The sequence below is a fragment of the Phoxinus phoxinus genome, assembly GCF_949152265.1.
Source record: "Phoxinus phoxinus genome assembly, chromosome: 1".
Lineage (NCBI taxonomy): Eukaryota > Metazoa > Chordata > Actinopteri > Cypriniformes > Leuciscidae > Phoxinus > Phoxinus phoxinus.
This window is the reverse complement of record NC_136876.1, coordinates 44,477,244-44,499,141: the sequence shown is the minus strand read 5'-3', so window position 1 is coordinate 44,499,141 and position 21,898 is coordinate 44,477,244. Positions and strand designations below refer to the sequence as shown.

The following is a 21,898-nucleotide window of genomic DNA, read 5'->3' as shown; positions in this document are numbered from 1 at the left end:
ACGTCACTTGAGCCGATAGGTAATTTGTGGATTGACCAATGGGACGCCCGTGTGTACTCGCTGTTTTGGCTCTGTAAGCCAATCAGAGGCCGCGCTCGGGTTTGTTGTTAGTGATGATGATGACATGAAAATATTTGTTGTTACTGGAAAGGAGAGCGAGGACGGAGAGAGTGTGAAGCAAGCAAGGAAGGGCCTCGCTTTCGACGAACATACACACATCGCACGGAGATTTCCGTTCACGGGAGTCGCGGAGGAGCGAATGTCGGTGAATATGGACGAACTGAGACATCAAGTGATGATTAACCAGTTTGTTTTGACTGCGGGCTGCGCGGCGGATCAGGCGAAGCAGCTTCTGCAAGCGGCGCACTGGCAGTTCGAGGTAACCGTCGATCAATCATCCCTACCAACACGATTCATCCCCATATACTGTACACTAGCCTTTAAACCGCAGATTATTAGAGGTGGACTGAGATGCTTCCATATGCGTGTTCGTTCAAAGCGCCTTTTTTATCGCGCCGGATGCATTCACCGCGTTATGTAAAGCCACGTCGCATTTGTTTGCTTGTAAACAATGAGTAAAGCGTTTCGTGTTGACTATCTCGGTTATGTTATCGTGGTTTTCTAAGGGCTAGCCTGCTGTTAGCCGGTTAGCCAGTCTAAAAGCAGAGCAGCTTTGTGTTTGAATCCACTATAAAGCCACGAGCAGCTCACTGAGATTATCTGTCTGTTTAACACTAGGTGTGTGTGTGTGTGTGTGTGTGTGTGTGTTTTATAGTTATGTAAATTAAGGCGAAGGTGGTCAGGGAGGAAGCAGTGTTGAAATTTGCTGGTTTGAAGACTTATTCAAACATGTAAATGGATGCATTGATAAAGAGGTGGATTGATATAGGCTAACGTTACAGAGATAGATGAATGGAAAATTGGATGAAAAGATTAGTCGAAGAGGTACATTTATACATATATTTGCATTTATTAATTTGCCAGATGCTTTTATCCAAAGCGACACTGAATTCAGCGTATATTTTCTCATTCATGCATCCATTCATTGGGAATCGAACCCATGACCTTGGTACAGATGCATAGAGAGGTGGATGGATGGACCTAGATATGACTAGACATAACCATCATACATTTACTGAAAATATGTGAACGCAATGTTTACATCAAAGATAAGTGCAACAGACAAAATACTGCCAAACAACCGTGACGGAAGAACAGTACAGAAATGGTACATGCAGTTTAGTGTTGCATTTCTCGGCAATGTGTATTTGTTATGATGGTTTATTAAGAAGTGTTTTCCAGTTTTACGGCAGCTCACATTTGAAGTGTCGTGTGGTTGTTTTGAATGTTTCCTGTAAGGAAGAAGTGTTTGCCACAAACGGACATGCCTCAGAGAAGATCTCATCAGCAGAGTTGCAACACACTCACAGAGAGAGAGAAAGAGAAAGAGTTTTTTTTTATTTACATTCCCTGGTAAAAAATTCAGCCAAATGAACCCAAGCACACTTTAATCATTCACATCCTCTCACGTGTGTGTGTGTGTGTGTGTGTGTGTGTGTTTTGTTCCTGATTTGTTTTTTGTTAGTAGGTTCATTGTGTTGATTGTTTGAAATGGTCCAGTGGTTGAGTACATGACACACACACACACACACACACACGCACTGGTTTGACTAGTTAATGTGTGTATTGTTTATAAAGCACACATACGTGTAGTAAGCCAATGAGCAAGTCAGTTTCCTTTAGCTCAACCCTAGTAAGTAGGGTAAAGTTTACTCTGCTGTGTTTGGACTTGAATGCTCTCTGTTGTTACAAAGAATAGTGTGTGAAACCGCTTTTATTGATAACGGTATAATAACCAGTATGCTATGCTCTTATCACATGACCTCATTACATGGAAATTTAATTTAGGAAGTGGCGTCCAGTTATTTTGGCAATCTAAACTTGATGTAAAAAATATGTAGTTTCTTTAGACTAAACAAATAAGGAGCCAGGATAAAAAAACTCTGTTCACATGCATTTTTTCATAGCAGGGAGGTTTCAGATTCAGCCTAAACTGCAGCACACAGTCAAAACAAAAATTATTCAGACACATTTTGGAAAATATATTTTTTTACTAGTGGGTGTTTTTTAATATATTTAGGGTGCAGGAGACTATTGTTCTTGAATGTAAGTGAGGATAGCAAAATAAAGTAAACTCACTGTGACGCATTATACCCAAAAACTCTTCAACCAGTGGATTACCAGTACAATTAATAAAAATGTGGGACCAAAAATTATTCAGACACTTTGACCTGACCATGTTTTGTCTTTAATTGCTAATGTGACATTTTTACACCACAGACTGAACAAAACTAAGCATTGCTTGGTGATAGTTTGACCTAAATTGGTATTATCTAATTATGTAGTTAAATTTAACAGCTGACAGATATTCAACCGTATTCATTTGTGAGACAGTCTAACAGAAGGATGGACAAAACCAGAGAAATATCAACTGATTTAATAACTCTGAGTTCTTGTCATATTATTACCATTTTCTAAACTATAGCAAATAAACTGTGATAATGTGAGAAATGTTAAGGTGTCTGAATAAATTTTGGTTTGACTGTATATGATACGATAAAGCTACACTGTGTAGGGTTTTCTCCCATCTAGCGGTGAAATTGTATATGACTACCAACTGAATATTACTTTCTAGCCCCTCTCATCCCGAGGGCGTTTTAACTCCTACGGTGGCCGTATTATTTCAAATCTGCCGGCAGTCGTGAGTAATCTCCCGCTCGCATTCGTCACGGTGCCACTGAGTGTAAAAACGCGAAAGGCGAAGCTTGAATTTCCAGGTTTGTCCCTCTTTGGCTAATGTAATTTTAAGATGGAGGCGCAACATGGCTTCCGCCATTCGACTGACTCGCTCGTATGTATTATAGATTGCAGATTATACGCTTACGATTAGTTGGTAGAAGTAATGAGCACATCATTTTGAAAGAACAAAGTGTTTTTTTTGTTTTTTTTTGCTAAGAAAACTTAAAAAATCAACTTAAAAAAAATAATTTTAATTAATTTAATAGTTAATGCTCTTGGTGTGAACGGGCCTTAAATCTTTGCATGCTGTATGTAGTATACATGCTGTACAGCGCTTGTTTATCAGGGCACACTAGTGTTGTCATAACTCTTTCCTCATAATCTGTGGTTAGTGTTTGTTAACTTTTACTGGTCTGTTTTTTTTTTTTTTTGGTGGCGAAAGAAAGGAAGTCAACCACACCTTCACTAACAGACACGCTGGTGTTTACATTCCCAGCATTGACGTTCTCCATTTTTATCCTGAAGTATCGGCCTCGTCCAGATGGTTTCTCAAACGTATCTCCTTCTGAGTCGAACAGGTGGTCTAACAGGGTCTCTCTCTCTCTCTCTCTCTCTCTCTCTCTCTCTCTCTCTCTCTCTCTCTCTCTCTCTCTCTCTCTCTCTCTCTCTCTCTCTCTCTCTCTCTCTCTCTGATTGATTGTACCAAGTGCATGTCTAGGACAAGTGTCCCCTTTGGATCTCTACGGCTCTTATACGACGTATATGTTCGGTGACAGATGAAGGGGTCAGAAAGCTCTGCTCTTAACCTTCTGTGATAACATCAGGAGCGGAGAGCAGCCCGGGACGGCGAAATTTTACACGCTGTGGAAGTATGATGCGCCGTCGCCTGTATTTGAGTAACGATACCCTCATGTCGCGATTCGATACATCTCACAATACGATATTATTGTGATACTCCAAGACACATAATAAAATGCTAAATTTGATTTTACATTGGGGTGTAAATGAATAGGCTTGGACTTGGTGCTGGAAACCCAATGCACAGGACAATAGAGACACCAGAATAACAATATTCATGATTCTGAAGCTGAAAATACATAATTATTTTAGACGATGTGTTTGCACTATTTCACTGACTAGATATATTTAAGATTATGTAGACCTTTTTTTACTGGTAACATAAGACATTTGGCATTATCAGGACCCACAAATATGCAATGCATTATATTATAATAATTAATAATTCGTTACATTTATATAGGCTAGTGCTTTTTCTGAGACCTCAAAGCGCTTTACATAGAAGGGGGGGAATCTCCTCAACCACATTCAACAACATTTATATAGTTTAATGTCGTACTGGTGACACTAAAACTCTTTTTTTTCCCACACATAGTAAAATTTATTTTAGGTGAACTATACACAATGCATATCATATTGATGCATTTTTGTATCGCGATATATTGTGACACCCCTAACGTAAAGTCTTGCCTAGTTTTTCCTGGAAAGCTCTTATTCCATAAATCTATTACCTTAATTTCCATGGTCTGTTGCTGACGCAAGTGCAGCGCTGTTGTGTTGGTAAAACCAAAGGATGAATGATGAACCTGAATAAACCGGAGAAGCTGTTGCCGTAACCTGGTGACCGTGGGAAACATCTGACGCTAGTGCTATCACAGTTCAGAAACAAACTCTACGATGTGGAAAGAGACCAAATCAAAGGCCAAGCCATCAAACCAAGTGTAAAAACAGATTCGCTGACATTTACGAGTGTTTGTTGCTATTCCTATTTCCCAGAGCAGTGTCCACTTGACGGCGTATTGAGTTTGATTCGCTCTAGCAGCTTGTGTGTCGATTCGCCGTCCCTTTCTGCACATAAGTGACCTGGTTTATTGTGTTGGTGGTGAGATGGCTCTCTGTGGGCATGTTCTGTAACCGCTTATTTCCACCGTAACGGCAGAAATCAGCAGCATTTGCAGAGAGGCTGGACACCACACTCAGAAACCAACTTGAAACTGACAGGAAGCATAGCTAATTGTCGATCGTTCCCCTTGGTATTGTAATCGTGATTTGTAATTTGCATTATAATACTTCTGTGGGCTACCTGAATGCGTCTTTATGTAGGCTACACATCAAAAACAAGCTGAGAACCGTATTTAAATTAGTTTATTATTGCGGTTTCATGCATTGGTAAGTGAAGACAGCGGCTTAACAACTACACATTGATCTTGCTAGCATGAAGAACAGAAATGTTAAGAAACTGTACGTAGAAAATGACAACGCAAGAAAATGGATGCCGTCACTCACTGACTGCAGGCTCGCGTTTACAGTTACTTTTTGCAGTGATATTTATCGAAATCTAAAATTTGTTGTGGCCTGGAATTTCACATTTCACATGGCATCATCCCCCTGTGGTAAAAATCAAGTTTTTACTGTTGTTTATGTGGTATTTTTATTGTTTAAAGACAAACCATGTGCAAATTCAGAAGTCGACACCATTGCTGAGTATTTTCTCCTTAAAACTTAAGACAGTCTCAAAAACACGGTTTGAAGTCGCTGGTGTTTCTGACGTCACAAACTTACCTTGTAACCAATCAGGTCAACGTGTGATCGTCAACCAGTGGATCTCTGCGCTGGTGTGAGTGAGTGGAGGCGGGGCTCATTTGCATATTCATAGAACCGCGTATACTAAATTAGGCAAAGTTACATTCAAGCTATTTTAGAGCATGAAGAATAATTTTTTCAAGGAAAAAGCGTTTAAATATATAATTTTGATTATCAAAGATGAGTTTTAAGGGATACAATTAGTAACTACAGGGGGACTTTAAGTAAATAAACTTAATTTAATTGAGAAAATTAAGTTATGTGAACCTGACAACTCCACAACTTGTCTTGTTCCACAACTTAATTTGTCCAATTACGCATGAAGTTTGAAATTCGCCAAACAACAGTATGACTGCACCTTTAATCTGCAATCTACAAAGTTCTTGATTAGTTTGTGTAAACTCATAATTTTTTTTGCTACCTAGCCAAACAGCATTTTTGGCCGTCTGAAGGCCAATTCATACAACAGATTTCATCCAATGCGGGCAATCACCAGATTACAGTACATCCCTTTTTCTACATGTCCAAAAGAGGAAACCAATCGCTGACCAACGATCCGACAAAACTGTTGTCATTGGTCGGCATTAGGTTTCATGAATCCAGACCTTTCAGCTGGATTCACATTGCATTATTCTCGTCAAGAACTGCCCATGTAGATGTGAAGAGACCATTTGACTGGATTATTGTGATGTTTATCGACATTATACGACCTGAAATCAGGAGTAATGTGCGAAGAAGTAGCTTGATATCAGAATTTTTCAAATGGGGATGCACAATATATCGGCTACCATATTGGTATCGGCCGATATGTTCATTTTAAATGTTATCGTCCCGATAAGAAAATTTGGTCGCTATATTAAAGCTGATCAATAAAGGATTATTTCCTTCAGTTGCACACTGTTCGCCGTGGGGTTTTTGAATGGCTTGAAATATGATTGGAATCACTTCAAAAAAGAAAACACAGTTCAGTGCAACATGTGCAGCGCAAGTCTGCCATATAGTGTGTGTTTGGGACATGGATTTTAATGGTGAGACTTGTTTTTGTAATCAAGCTTTAGAAAAACTGGAATTAGATTTATCGGCCAATATATCGGTTACCGGCTTTCAAATATAAAGAGTTATCGGTCGGCCAAATTTTTCGGTGCATCCCTAGTTTCAAAGATACATTTTTTTACGAACCTTCAAATTTGGTGTCTAGGGTTTTATGGGACGCTCATTGTAACAGCCTGGGATTTTAAGACCAATAAAAACCTTTCCACTTCCTAATTCCCAGAACTCCAAGCCAATTAGATTACAGCTGTCAGATGTTTTTTTTTTTTTTAAAGCATTTTTGTGTGCAAATATGTGCATGAATAATCCAAAATAATCTCCTCAAACCGGGTTCGACTCATTGGATGCTGTGTTTGTACATTGAGGAACCCTCTTTTAGCAGTTAGTGCCAGTGTTAATACAATACAGATGCTCCGTGTTACAAGCGAGCATTGTTTAGAGCCATAACCGTGTGTGTGCAGTCGGAAATGAGCAATAGTCCCGCACTTAAATGGGAACAATCTCTGTACACATGATGGCGTTTGGGGGAGGGACGGAGAAGATTTGATGACAAAGAACTGTGTGGTTCTGTAGCGGCGGAAACAATGGCGGATTGGCGAGTTCATCTTGATATGTGTGTCACGTCAAGCCGCAGACATTCCTGCACTAGCCGTGGCTGTTGTTAAACAAAACGAGAGACCGGGAGAAAGACTGGAGAGGGGGAAGGGGCCGGGCGGGGGATGAGAAGAGGGAAGTGTTACCAGACGAGGGGTTGAGGGACAGGAGGCCAGACACTCGTGTGTGTGTGTGTTGGGCAATATTTTGAAACCATGACCGTTTAAAGGCCATACGTTGAGTTCAGAGAGACGTGAATCATAAGCAAACCCTATTCGGGAAACATTGATACGATACTCTTGGCTTGACACGATGGTCAATGAATCATTTATTCAAAATAGATTGTATATATATCCAATGACTTGAATAGAAAAAGTCAACTTTCCTGGTACAACGAAGGAAGAGGGTTCATAAAAAGATGAAAGAAATCTAGAAAAGAAAACCTTTGTTTGTACTTTTTGGCATAATTCAATGTGAGATACTTGCTGAAGAAGAAAAAAAACCATTAAACATGAAATTATGATTATAAAATATAAATTATCAGATGATTGAGTCAAGATGAGTTCAGGTAAAGTGTCATGTGGTGGAAGATATTTGTGAATTAACAATTATATTTGTTAAATACTACTTTTTTTTTTATCTTGAGAAAAATATTTATTTAAAAAATATTAATATTTTTGGAAGTATTGATGAAGATGTGTACACTCGCATGTATTCAAGGGAAATTGCTTGATTACAGTTTTTCTCGATTGTTTACACACATTTTCTGAAAGCATGCCTCTACACACAAATCAAAAAACACACACACAGACACACACACAATGGGCAAAACCCCTCAATTCTCCTGCACAATTAAACGTTACATTCAAAACAATGTTATTTCTTCTCAAAATGGTATTTTGTTTTCAAATGACACACAAACCATCATACGAATAGACATTTATAAGAACCAGTTGAACACTGATGTGCTCAATGTAAAACACTATGATGAATGGAAAACCCTTCTTCTCCATTCATAATGACTTGGGCCTTTTTTTGTTCAGTGTTACGCTTACTACTGCAGACAGCACTTTCATAAGTGTGTTGTAAAATATTTGAGAATATTGTTTTTATACTCAGAACACACAAATACACGGCTACAAATATATTTTATTTTCCCAACAAAAACAATGTACATCCCAACCAACACAAAGTTGCACATACAGTGGTTCTACATACAAAACAACAGAATAATTTACTGTATACAGTTACAGAAAAAAAAAAAAATTCAATGTTTGGCATCCATTGCTCCAAAACAGAAGAGCTCACCTGTTGCCGTTTTATGCTAAAGCTCTGATTGCTAATTGTAAAACTGTGTGACGGGTGTTTGCCCGTGTGATGAGTCAGTGTGCATATTTGAATGGCAGTGTGTTCCTTGTGAAAACAAGAGATTTTCTGCATGAAAAGTGTGCCAAATGCAGAGAATTGTGTGTAGGGTTTTGAAAAAAAGTGTGTTTTAGAGCTGCAATCTGAGTGTAAAGCAGGAATTGTGCTTGTAGTTTAGCAGAACTGGTTCAGGGCAGGGGGTTGGTGAATGAGTTACATGTTGTGGTCATTGTGTCTCAAGTACCAGTATTTGTGTGTAAACAATTGAGTAAAACTGTAAAAGGACATTTTTAGAGTAAGAAGAGCTACAAATGTTCCTCAAAAGTCTGTTTTTTTGCTCCGTTTATCATCCATGAGACTCGGATCTCCTAAAAAAAATCTGCTTTATTTGAGGCATCATTGATGTTCTTACTACAAACAGTGCTACAAAACCCAAGTGTAAGCCGTAGTAATCCATGTTGGGGGACGTCACTTTTAAAAGTAATGCGTTACAATATCGCCTTATTCCCTAAAAAAGCAACTAATTGGGTTACTTTGTAACTTTTTGTGGGAAGTAATAGGCTATTACGTTACTTTTTTGCATTGCTTTTTCTCACCTAGGCTGGGCTGGCTTGTTTCTTTGTTTTAATAATAAAAATAAAAACAGTTTTTTTTTTGGGCTAATATAAAGGCCATTTCGCACCAAAAGTGAAATGAATAACGAGTTACTTATTTGAAAAAGTAACTTGTAAATGTAACAGTAATGCAACACTTTGCTAGTTACAGGGTTCCCACGGGTCCCTAAAATCCTTGAAAGTTTGTAATTCTGAAAAAAAAAAAAATCAAGGCCCTGGAAAGTTTTTGCAAATAAACGTACATGGATGGATACAGGTCCTTGAAAAGTGCTTGAATTTATTTTGATTAAGAAGTTTTCTGGAAAAAAATCCATATTCGCTAATGCGTTATTTCGCCAACACTTCATGGCCTATGCAGACTAGCTTGCTTAATTTACATTAGTGATGTGCATTTACGCGCTACGTTATGCGTTTCCCGCGTGAGGTACTTTGTGTTGCCATGACGTTCACGCGCACACGAAACTACTACGATGGTGCCTCAATGTTAGCCTGGTTCTACCAGACTCTCATTTGTACAGAGAGTCTCTCCATTGACAAGCGTTAACTTCCTTGAAGGCGGGTACTCTGTTGAAGTTTAAAACTATTGGATCTGCTATAACCAATCGCTAACGTTTGGTTGTGACCTATGACGACCCAAACTAGCGCACAACTCAACGTCATCGTTCTCAGCCACTCCTCTGTTCGCTGATTGGACCGGTAAAAAATTGACTGGAGAAAACCCAAGAATACACCACAATCCCAGACGTAGAAGGAAAAATGAAAATTGAGCGGAAGTACGTTGGAGGGCGGAGCCAGGCTACCTCAACGTTTGCTTGCGTTCATTTTTTTTTAAGTCAAGGACTTAATTTCCCCCAAATTAAGTCCTTGAATTGGAGGGCATTGGACCTGGAGAGTCCTTGAATTTGAAGTTAACCAAGGTGTGGGAACCCTGTAGTTAGTTACTTAAAAGCCATCCGATTACATAACTCCAACAGTAGAAGTAGTGATGCTTGTCTTGGGGAGCAAAACTGGTTTGCCCGGGTGTTTGTTTGTGTATTGTTCTGTATCTCACATTCTTCCGGCGCTCTGAGCCCGCGTAGTGTATCAGTTGCTCGAATCCTGCACAGATTGCACACGCCGATTTAGAAACCCTCTTTTAGATCACCGAGTGCTTGAACCGACTGACCCGTCGTGGCAGCGAGGAGAGAGAGCGACGTTTCCAAACCAGCGTTCCTCTGCCCATTCATGTTGTAACACAGCTTCCTCCGTCTCATCCCCATCTCTTTCTCTCTCTCTCTCTCTCTCTCTTTCCACAGACGGCTTTGAGCTCGTTTTTCCAGGAGTCCAACATCCCCAGTCATCATCAGATGGTAAGTGTGTTTAGCATGAAAAAAAAAAAAGCAATGCCGTGTTCAACATCCTGTCATTGTCATCGGACGGCCCCGTTCTCAACATAGCATCTGAGAGAATAATGAGGGGTTGAACTTCCCGAAGGCCGCAGATATTATTAAAGAGCCTGAAATACACTAGTCGGGGCTTCGTTGACTATGTTGTTAATTGTTTTTCATGACCATAATTTCTGTCGCAGAATAATCTCAGTAAATGGCCTGTGTGGAATAAGAAGGAAGTTTTGTGTTGTGAATTTTAGTGTGTTTGCACAGGACTGGTCTTTTCTTGTTCTTTTTTTTTAATGAATAAATACCATTTTCTATAATGGATCTGTTTTAAAACGTCAGAACACAGTTCACACGTCTCCGGCCTGCGTTGTTAAAGTCCTGTTTTCAGACTTTAGCCCTATTCGGACGGGACTAGTTTTCGAAACGACATTTGAGTTACAATTCTTATCACTCGACGTCTGTGATTTCATGCACCGATTCGGACGGGATTAAAGGAACACTCCACACTTTTTTTGGAAATAGGCTCATTTTCCAACTCCCCCAGAGTTAAACAGTTGAGTTTTACCGTTTCCGAATCCATTCAGCCGATCTCCGGGTCCGGCGGTAGCACTTTTAGCATAGCTTAGCATAGATCACTGAATCTGATTAGACCGTTAGCATCTCTCTCAAAAAAATGACCAAAGAGTTTCGATATTTTTCCTATTTAAAACATGACTCTTCTGTACTTACATCGTGTACTAAGACCGACAGAAAATGAAAAATTGCGATTTTCTAGGCCACTATGACTAGGAACTACAGTGCTATGCATAAGTTTAGACACCCATGCTAAAGTTGACTAAAAAGAGGAATAAAAAAATCATCTTTTGGAAATTGAACTTAATGCCTTAATTTAAAAAAATAGGAAAAATCCGACCTTTAAGGACACCAATTTTCTTTGTGAATGAATAATGTATCGTAAATAAATAAATGTTCTTCCTTAAAATACAGGGTGCATAAGTTTGGACACCCCTATGTTAAATTCCCATAGAGACAGGCAGATTTTTATTTTTAAAGGCCAGTTACTATATGGATCCAGGATACTCTGCATCCTGATAAAGTTCCCTTGGCCTTTGGGATTAAAATAGCCCCACATCATCACACACCCTTCACCATACCTGGAGATTGGCATGGGGTACTTTCCATAAGATCATCTCTCAATGCAAATCAAACCAGCTGTTAGGCTAACTGAAATAAAACCATGCCAATCTCTAGGTATGGTGAAGGCTATGTGATGATGTGGGGATATTTTAATCCCAAAAGCCAAGGGAACTTTATCAGGATGCAGAGTATCCTGGATTCATGAAGTAACTGGCCTTTAAAAATAAAAATCTGCCTGTCTCTATGGGAATTTAACATAGGGGTGTCCAAACTTATGCACCCTGTATTTTAAGGAAGAACATTTATTTATTTACGATACATTATTCATTCACAAAGAAAATTGGTGTCCTTAAAGGTTGGATTTTTCCTATTTTTTTAAATTAAGGCATTAAGTTCAATTTCCAAAAGATGATTTTTTTATTCCTCTTTTTAGTCAACTTTAGCATGGGTGTCTAAACTTATGCATAGCACTGTATATTCTCATTCCTGCGTAATAATCAAGGAACTTTCGTACTAGGGATGGGCATTTTTGTCATTTTCTCATTTCGATCAACAGGTCTCAAAAACGAGTACTCGAGTAATCAGGGGGGCGGGGCTTGTGCGGGGGGCCGTCATGGAAATGTTAGCCTACATGTAAGACTGTTACGAAAATGAATGTTGACAAATAAAACTATGACATTAAACATGCAAACATGAACGTATGACTAGAAAAAATAACACTATGATGCATCAATGTTTTCGAAAAAGAAACATCTAAAAGGAAAAGCTGCTTGAGGTAAAGCTAAAGAGTAAATGATTTCTAGTAAACTGAAGCACGTTCTACGACAACCTATGAGATTAATAATCAGATATCCTAGATACATAACATATACGTAACATTACAACTTACATGAACAAAAGGACGCGAATGCGCATGTGAACTAGTTTTTTACAGTAACTTCCAACGTGACCGGCACTAAGTTTGTAATATCATTGCGCTGCTGGTACGTCAGCAGTTCCTTGATTATTACGCAGGAATGAGAATATAGTTCCTAGTCATATCGGCCTAGAAAAAAATCACAACTTTTCATTTTCTGTCGGTCTTAGCACACGATGTAACTACAGAAGTGTCAAGTTTTAAATAGGAAAAATATCTAAACTCTTTGGTCATTTTTTTGAGAGAGATGCTAACGGTCTAATCAGATTCAGTGATCTATGCTAAGCTATGCCTATTTCCAAAAAAAGTGTGGAGTGTTCCTTTAACATCTCCATGTTTATTACAGAAGTGGGAGTGTGTGTTTTGTAGACATGAGCGTTACAGAAGGCCATGTGCTGTGCGTGCGTCATGTATGTCTTTTAACTTATTATTTGTTGATTCAAAAACATTTAAGTAAACTTCACGAGTTTATTGCAGCGGCTGTTTGTAATCAATAAGAGAGCAGAGAAATCTAGACAAGTATCTTCCTCTTACCTGACACTGATATTAAAATTGGTAGTCGTCTTCGCAGTTTTCGTGATTTTTACTCTATTTATTAATTTTATATGTTATTTTTTCGTCGGATACCATCCATATCAAAACTAAATTAAAACATGCCGAAGATTGGTGCGCAGACGGTGGCTCAAGTAGGTCAAAAAACGCATACGCGTTAGGATAATACAACGTCAGCAACAATCACAGGCATTCGCATTCGGACGGGATTCGATTTCTCAGAGGACTTTGAGTTTGCTGAGAAACTGTGGGTAATTTTTCCTGGAATTTTTACAGAGGTTGTGTGAGGAAAAACACAGACGTGGCAGATTCCGACGGGATTAAAACCGCCTGTGAAACACGGATTTTTCTAACGACCACCTGGAAAACTAGTCCCGTCCGAATAGGGCTTTTGTAATATTTTCACACTAATGACATTTTGGGAAATGATTGCAATGCAGTTTGTGTGCGGAACCAAGATCGGCCAAAATAAATAAAAAAAAAGTCTTTGGAGCAAAAAACGTCCGGTTCCTATATGTGAGGCAATCTGGTAAAACCCATCACATGGTGAAATTGAACCCATTACATATGAATTTTACATTACCATATGAAAGCTGATTTCAAGCCCTTTCCAAGTCTGTTTTTATATTTTTCATCGTTTGTCGATAACAAAAGTTATGGTGCTCTGAAGTCAGCTGGTCGCTATGATTTTCAGGAACGTTATTTTAAGAAAAGCCGGCTTCATTAACTGTCATCGTCCTGTTAGCGGGACGCTTGGCGCTCTTTTTATTTTTTTTTTATATATTTTTTTATTGCCTTTTTTCACATCACGTATTTTAGTAATCATCATAAATTAGGTATCGTTTGAAAGCGTACTAACTCGAAATTTATCCTGTGAAAACATATATATGAAAATATATTATATGGCCGGTCGACTTGCACCACAAGAATTATTTGCGCTCGCACAAATGCTCCCAAATACATTTCGAGGTCGCACAGACTAAATTTCGTGAGCATATGCGACCAAAATGGATTTTATAAACTGTGCTCATCAAGTCTTTAACAGTTATTGTAAGACTTGTATTGTAAATGTGTGGTGTACAGTGAAGCCAGAGACTAATTTCCACGTGTGGACAATAAAGGAAATAACTAAACTTTTATCATTTAGCTAAATCACAGCACGCTTGCCAAAGCTTTTCATAAAGCGTCATTTCATCCCCCTTTTAGTCGACAAAAAATATCAGGGAACTAGTCTATAGACTACAGAGTAGTCAACGGCATTTAAGAAGTATCAGAGCCTTTGAAATCAGCATGAAACAGAAGTTGCGATAGTCTTTTCTTCTCTATTGTGACGTATATGAGAGTGAAACACTTCTGGAACAAGAACAGATGTAGGGCGGGGCTTCATTTTGTCCATGAGGAATTGATTGGATGGTTGTGGTTTGCGATTGGCTGATCTCGTGTGAGTGACAGGTTGCCCCGCCCTCTCGCCAGTGAACGCACCATCAGAGAAAAGCTGCAAGAGGGAGGGGGAAGTCATTTTGAGACGCAAAAAAATAATTTATATATATGATATATTATGGTATAATTTATATATAAATACGGCAATATTCACAAAAACCGAAATAAAACAAGATTTAGCTATTTTGATTTCATGGTGACTTTAAAAGAGTATCTAATACTGCCTGAAAATCTTCCACTCGTGTCCGTATCCTTCTCCCTGCATGTAGTCTTATCAATCAGTGAATTTAAGATGTGTTGGACTAAACCCTCAGCGATGGGAGCAGATCTCAGCCGCAGTCATGTGGTCTGGGGCTTGATGAAGTGATTTTTGTGTCTGTACACACACACACACACACACACACATACGCAGCTGTTTTTAAACCTCATCAGACGCCTGAAACATGAGCCGGGCCGCTTCCTCTCGAACTAAAACCGACGTGCAACCCCCTGTTCTTCAGTCTGCCGAGGGTTACGCAATCCTCTTCTCACAGAACCAGTCCCCGTGGACACGATTCCTGCAGTCAGATCAGCGTCCGCCTCCACCCTCGACATGTGCGTGCCTGAATGCGCTTTCCTCTCCCTCCTTTAATCTGGCTGTATGTGAGGAGAGTGTGTTTGAGGAAAGCAGAGGCAGGAAGCGTAAGCTGTGTTTGTTTTTATTTCGAGAGCAGCCATTACATCATGCAGCTGGCGACCATATATGGTCAAAGGGGCGGAGCAAAGCCAAGAGCAGGATCTGATTGGATCAGAAGCATTTGTGCAATTACTGAGTGCGTCTGTATGACACTGATGCAGTCAACACAAAGACATTTGGACCACAAAACCAGTCACATGGGTAAATTTTTTTAATTGAGATGTATACATCACCTGAAAGCTGAATAAATAAGTTCTCCATTAATGTGTGGTTTGCTAGGATAGGAGAATTTTTGGCCGACTATTTGAAAATCTGGAATCTGAGGCCGCAAAAAATCAAAACATTGAGAAAATCGCCTTTAAAGTTGTCCATTTATGTTCACGATTGTGCTGCGTCCACTCACAAAAATATATTTTAATATATTAACGGTAGGAAATGTACAAAATATCTTCATGGAACATGAACTTTACTTTATATCCTAATGATTTTTGGCATAAAAGAAAAATCGATCATTTTGACTCGTACAATGCCACAAATATACCCGTGCGACATGTGACTGGTTTTGTGATCCAGGGTCACATTTATAAACACACAGGACCCATTTCCTGAGGGCCACAGATGTCACTTCCGTTTTGTAACACAAAATAAATAATAGCCTATACATTTGTTTTTATCCGAAGAACACAGTTTTTTTTTTCAAACAATTTTCTGTAACGATAAAGTAGAATTTATTTATTTTTTATACCCTTATACAAAGTTTCCTGATAATTCAATATTTGCTGGTGAAGTAAGTTGTCAGCAGCCCCAGGGCTCTTATTGGCCCTCGACAGCGCAGAGCCCTATAGAGAGTCCCTCTGGTCTCAAACAGGTCCTGTGACATGCTGTCTGTCTGAAGGTCATGTTTACGCTGGGCCCGGCACACACTGTCATGACTGTCCTTGAAAAGGGAAAACACTCCACCCTCACTGGAGCCCGTCAACGTATACGCTGTTCGTCAGCTCAAATAAGTGTTTGTTTTATGTTGGCCCTCTTAACTTCCATTGTGGTTATTGATCGCGTTTGTGACGCTAAATGTAGAATTCAGAAACTCTTGTTATTAGCGACACCTATTAAGTGAACAGCAGCCGGCAACTTAATGTAAGCTAACTGCAGTTGATGGACACTTTTGAAAATGATGTTGTCTTCAAACTACTAACGAAACATGTTGCAACTGCATTGAAGCTAGGTCTGACTTTACAATTATGTAAATGTTTAAATGTATTCATCTAGTTATGAAAACGCATAAATTCATGTTACCTAAAAAACAACAATGTTTAAAAACAGATGAGTTGCTGAAAAATGCAGTTGTTGCTAATTTTAGCGGGGGTTTTCCCCGTTGTAAGGACCCTCTTGTTATCTGTTAATGTGATGAACTGTAGTATTGTACCATTAAAAATAGCTTGTTACTGCGAAGAGCTACAATATTTTGGAAACAGCTACTATGCAAATTTAGTTGTATACAAAAATATGAAGCAGGGCCGTGTGTCCACCAAAGCATTTTTTTTTATACGCGGCCAGCATATTTTTTCCGATGCGAGCGCCGCGTTTTTAAAACACCATGAGCGCTGAGCGCGTATACGAGGCGCTGAGCGTCTTTTTCACGCTGAGCATTCTGCGTTTTTTACAGGTCGCCGAGAGTTGAAGAACAGCGCTCATCACTGTCACTTTTTACCCAACCATCCAATCACAGTGGAGGAGGGGCGGGACTAATACCACACCGACCAACGGATATTCTGTATCATAGCAACGAAGCGTCTCAACTGAAAAAACTGTGCTGCCAAAACGCTCTCAAGCGCACACAGCTCTGTGTTTTCAGCTGGCTAAAAACGCTTTGGTGGACACATCATGGCCTAAGTCCGTAAGTTGAACATCCTTCAACTCTCGGCGACCTGTAAAAAACGTTACGCTCATGGCGTTTTAAAAACGCGGCACTCCCATTGAAAAACACGCGTGAAAAAACGCTTTGGTGGACACACGGCCTAAACTGGGTAAAACGCAGCGCTCATCACTGTCACTTTTTACCCAACTGTCCAATCACAGTGGAGGAGGGGCGGGACTAATACCACACCGACCAACCACCACATTCTGCTTGTAGAATGACAACAGATCGTCAACAGATGACAACAAGCAGCATAATAACGGAGCAAAATAATTTAAAACAAGAGCCAGAGAAAATACGTTACATTGTATCGACATTTTTTTAATATAGAATCAACATAGAAACAAAATATGTGAAATGAGATACTAGTAACACTTTCGCAGATATTCCGTATCATAACAAGCAAAGTGTCTCAACTGAAAGAAATTCGTTTTTTTTCAGTTGAGACGCTTCATTGCTATGATACAGAATATCCGTTGGTCGGTGTGGTATTAGTCCCGCCCCTCCCCCACTGTGATTGGACGGTTGGGTAAAAAGTGACTGCATTTTATCCAAAGTTGAACATCCTTCAACTCTCGGCGACCTGTAAAAAACGGCCAGCGCTTTAGCGTGAAAAAGACGTTCAGCGTCTCGTTACGCTTATGGCGTTTTAAAAACGTGGCGCTCCCATTGAAAACAATTGGAAAAAACACGCCAGCCGCGTGAAAAAACGCTTTGGTGGACACGGCCTTAGAGGAGTGTAGTGTAGTTTTCCAGTCAGTGTTGATGTAAACACTGAGGAGGGTGACGATGTTTAGACCTTTCAGTGTTTATATCCTAACACTGATGATGACCTACTTAACAGACTGATGTGTTTTTGTCCCATTGACGCTCATCCAGGCTAAATTAAACTCCATAAAGTGACAGACCCTTCCTCTTATATCAGTCAGCTGATCTCCGTGTGTGTTGTGGTGGTTATTAAAGGAGCCGTTATCAGGAGCTCAAACTGCTGTCAATTATACGTGGCCTACTTTCCTTCATAACAGCGGAGAGGCAGACTGGGAGCACCAGTGCAAACATAAACTCCGGCTTTATGGGAATCATGGGACTGATGCTCAGCACAATGTTGTTGAGTTTGAACATCTGACCCTGCTTACTGCGCATATACTTGTGTTTAAGGGTCCCATAAAGCCTCGTCTGCATCTGTGTGTGATGTACACGATTGCAAGCTTCACATCCGACATTTGCGGCTTGTAGCATCATCTCAGTCGCGTATTATAACGCAACACACACCTCCTTTTCCAGACATATTAAAGCGTTTATTCCTTGGAAAAAAACAAAAACAATTAATGTCTTTAAATCGCTTGATTGTAACGCCTTAGTATACGCGGTTCTATGAATATGCAAATAAACCCCGCCTCCACTTACTCACTCACTCAGAGATCCACTGGTTGACGATCACACGTTGATCTGATTGGTTACAAGGTAGTGTGCGATTTCAAACCGTGTCTGTCTTTGGTTCACTGCAGCTTTAAGGAGAAAATACTGAATTATGAATTTACATGTGTTTTCTTAAAGCACATTAAAAACTCCACATAGACACATAAACAACATTAAAAGCTTGATTTTCACCACAGGGGGACTTTTATACATTATAACTAAACCTTATTGTGACGTGTTACCACAGTTTCTTTCATTTCAAGTAACTAAAAGTTTTTCTTTGAATGGTTTTAGCTTGAGTTAACTATAATAACCCAACATGTTTTAATCTGTATTCTTCACAAACTGATCTGATGATTGTGTGTGTGTGTGTGTGTGTGTTTAGATGTGCACTCCACGCAACACTCCAGCCACGCCACCCAACTTCCCCGACGCCATCACCATGTTCTCCAAGCTGAGGACGTCCGAGTCCAGCGCCGCTTCTTCTGCCCAGGTGTCCATGGCGTGCTCCCCGCCCCCCCCACACTCCTCCTCACAGGGCTTCGGCTCCTTCTGGGCCTCCTCGCCGCCCAACCAGCCCGTCTGGCTGCCCCCGTCCTCTCCCACCGCACACCACACACTCCACCACCACCACCACCACATGCACCAGCCGCTCACGTGGCCGCCCGTGTCCCAGCCCGCCGGCGGCCCGCAGACGCCCGTCGTGTCGGCCCTGACCGGCCGGAGATGAGACTCCCGGGGGGGGGGGGGGACGCTCACTGAGACTTTCGGGTGGCCGAGGGGGGAAAGACGCGGTACTCTTGCTTTCAGTTTTCTAAAGATGAACAATCTCTCTTCCTTTCGGAGATCTCGTGTTTGTTTTTTTGTTTTTTTTTGTGTGTGTGTTTTCTTTTATCTACAGTCGATTTCATTTCTAGTCCAATCCTGGGAACGAACCACTATGATAAAAAAAAATTAAAATTATGGAAGGTGTGAAAAGAGGCGCCCAAAGACGTTACACTCTCCACCGGCGAGCCACGGATTCAGACCGGAGAGCGACTCTTTTGTTCCTCGCTCCTCCTCTGTGTCGGAGACACGCACTCGCAATAAAGCGGCCGGCGGACTGTAGAGGTGAAGGGGCGTATCATGTGGTCGAGCTGTTCTGCGTCCCGGGAGGAAGAAGAAGAAGAAGAAGAGGAGGATGTTTCTGTAGAGGTAGTTGTTCTGTTGAGTTCCTAACAGAGGCTGTTATATGACTCTCGTCTGTTTGTTTCCAAACGCACATGGCCTCAGACATAACGGAGATGCTGAGTTCAAGTTATTGTGAATCATAAAAAAACAAATCTTTGTTCTAGATATAAATGAAAAAAAAAAGGACAAAAAAAAAAACAGGAAATGACCAGGAACAGTTTTGCAATAATCCTGGTCCGAATAGTTTCAGATGAAGACGCCCTGATTTCGTTTGGTTTATTTTTTTTTCTTCAGTAATGACGACTTTAAATGCAATGTTTCTTTTTTGTTTTTGTTTGATAAGTTCCCAACTTGTATCGATGTACATCAGGAAAGATTATTGTGTTTAATCTACAACTGTGTTGGAGAAATACAGACTTAAGCTTTATATATATAAAAAAAGTGTTGTTGTTTTTTCCCAGCAGAAAAACTAAAATACTGATATAAAGAGCGGTGTGACGCTTTGAGGTCCAGCTCATGGGATCCACACTACCTCTGATCGGACACGTGTGTGTGAATATATATATATAGTGTGTGTGTGTGTGTTGTCTATATATATATATATATATATATATATATATATACACACACACTATATATATATATATACACACACACACACACACACATATATATATATACACACACACACTCTATATATATATATATATATATATATATACAATTTTTTTTTATTCACACTTATGTGTGTGTGTAAATATATATATATATATATACACACACACTCTCACGACAGTTTGGGCATGAATGTTGTTTTACAAACACTTTACATGCATTTGTTATCTTTTTTTTCTTTTTTTTGAGGCGAGGTCCGTTGAATCTCCTCCTCACAGCTTTCTCTTAGCGTCTGTGGGTCCGTTGAGAAATGTCCTGCACGAGCCTCTACATTTCGGCCCAGAAAATGCATATGAAATGCGAAAAGCACCCTTGGTTTTTGGGAAACGTGGGTGGATCGATATGACGCATAATCGTTTGGTCTTCCAAATTGGTTTCGCTGTTGTTTGCCATGTAAGTTAGAGCGAAACCTAAAGTTGTTCCCTGAAGGGTGAAGATGCGTGTTGCTGTGAGACTGAGAGTAGGTCATTTCCGTCTGAAGTCAAACAATCGTCCGTCAGTGTCTCGAGCATGGTCTCGAGTGCCTTGAGGACCGAACGCGCTCCATTTTATTCAGCTGTCGCTCTGTCCAAACCACTGGTCAAAACGCATTTCTCTCCAGTCGATTATTGACGGTTTGAACAGTTGGGCTGCCGTAGATCTCAGAGCGTCGGGATGTCATTGACACCATAGATATATCATAATAAAGGCTAGATGTCTCGTCCGCGCTGCAGGCCTGTGGAGGTTGACGTCTGCACCTGGCGGCCATCTTGTCACAGTCAGCTCAGCTGTGTTTTAATGGTGCATGTACTTTTTAAATAAACATAACTTGCTCAATTTTTTTAAACGGGTTGGTTTGTTATAAACGTCAGATATGTAGTTATGACACTGCTTATGAATAATTATAATATTATTTATTTCAACATGTTCAAGCATCCAGAATTATAGTCCAAACCAAACCGTTTGTAAATCCGTCAAGAGTTCAGCGAGATAAGAGTATTTGTGTTTGTGCAGATCACTATCACCTTACAGAAAGCTTCCCTGTGACAAGATGGCCGCCGGGTGATGCCGTTCGAGACTCCGCCGTAAGACATCTAGCCTTTATTATGTATATCTATGATTGGCACAACTGGCCGGTGATTCAGTTCTTTGTCGCGTGTTTGTTTGGACTTATAAACGCGCGCGCACGCGCGCGCACACACACACACACACACACACACACACACACACACACACACACACACACACACACACACACACACACACACACACACACACACACACACACACACACACACACACACACACACACACACACACACACACACACACACACACACACACACACAGCGAGTCATGAGCAATCCCTTCATCGAGGAAACCAATTCATTGGCGACGAACAACCTTTTGTATCGATATCCCTCCTGTACTTTTCTGTTCTTTTCCCTCGTTGAGATTTGTATTTATATGTCTGACAAAAAAAAGCTATGATCTGAAACCATTTTGGAGGTCATCGTGTTTATATTAAGGTCATAATAAATGATTTAATGACTAGTGTGATTTGTGTTATTTGTCTTGAAAGTGAGCGACTCGCCGAGTGTGGATTACTTGGGCTGA

The 21,898-nt window shown here is 40.2% G+C and overlaps 1 protein-coding gene across 1 annotated transcript; it reads left to right on the top strand.

The window, feature by feature from the left end:
* Nucleotides 1-19,379, top strand: ubald2 (UBA-like domain containing 2). Its single transcript, XM_079619282.1, has 3 exons — nucleotides 1-379; nucleotides 10,319-10,372; nucleotides 18,843-19,379. The coding sequence occupies exons 1-3, from the start codon at nucleotides 125-127 to the stop codon at nucleotides 19,185-19,187; spliced, it is 654 nt and encodes a 217-aa protein (XP_079475408.1). The 5' UTR covers nucleotides 1-124; the 3' UTR covers nucleotides 19,188-19,379.
* Nucleotides 19,380-21,898: the final 2,519 nt, after the last annotated feature.

What these genes read in the sequence shown, in the direction of transcription:
- ubald2 (XM_079619282.1), top strand. Translation starts at nt 125, where the DNA reads ATGAAAATATTTGTTGTTACTGGAAAGGAGAGCGAGGACGGAGAGAGT. An exon ending in CGGCGCACTGGCAGTTCGAG is followed by an intron (nt 380 to 10,318) that starts GTAACCGTCGAT and finishes CTCTTTCCACAG; the next exon opens with ACGGCTTTGAGCTCGTTTTT. An exon ending in TCCCCAGTCATCATCAGATG is followed by an intron (nt 10,373 to 18,842) that starts GTAAGTGTGTTT and finishes GTGTGTGTTTAG; the next exon opens with ATGTGCACTCCACGCAACAC.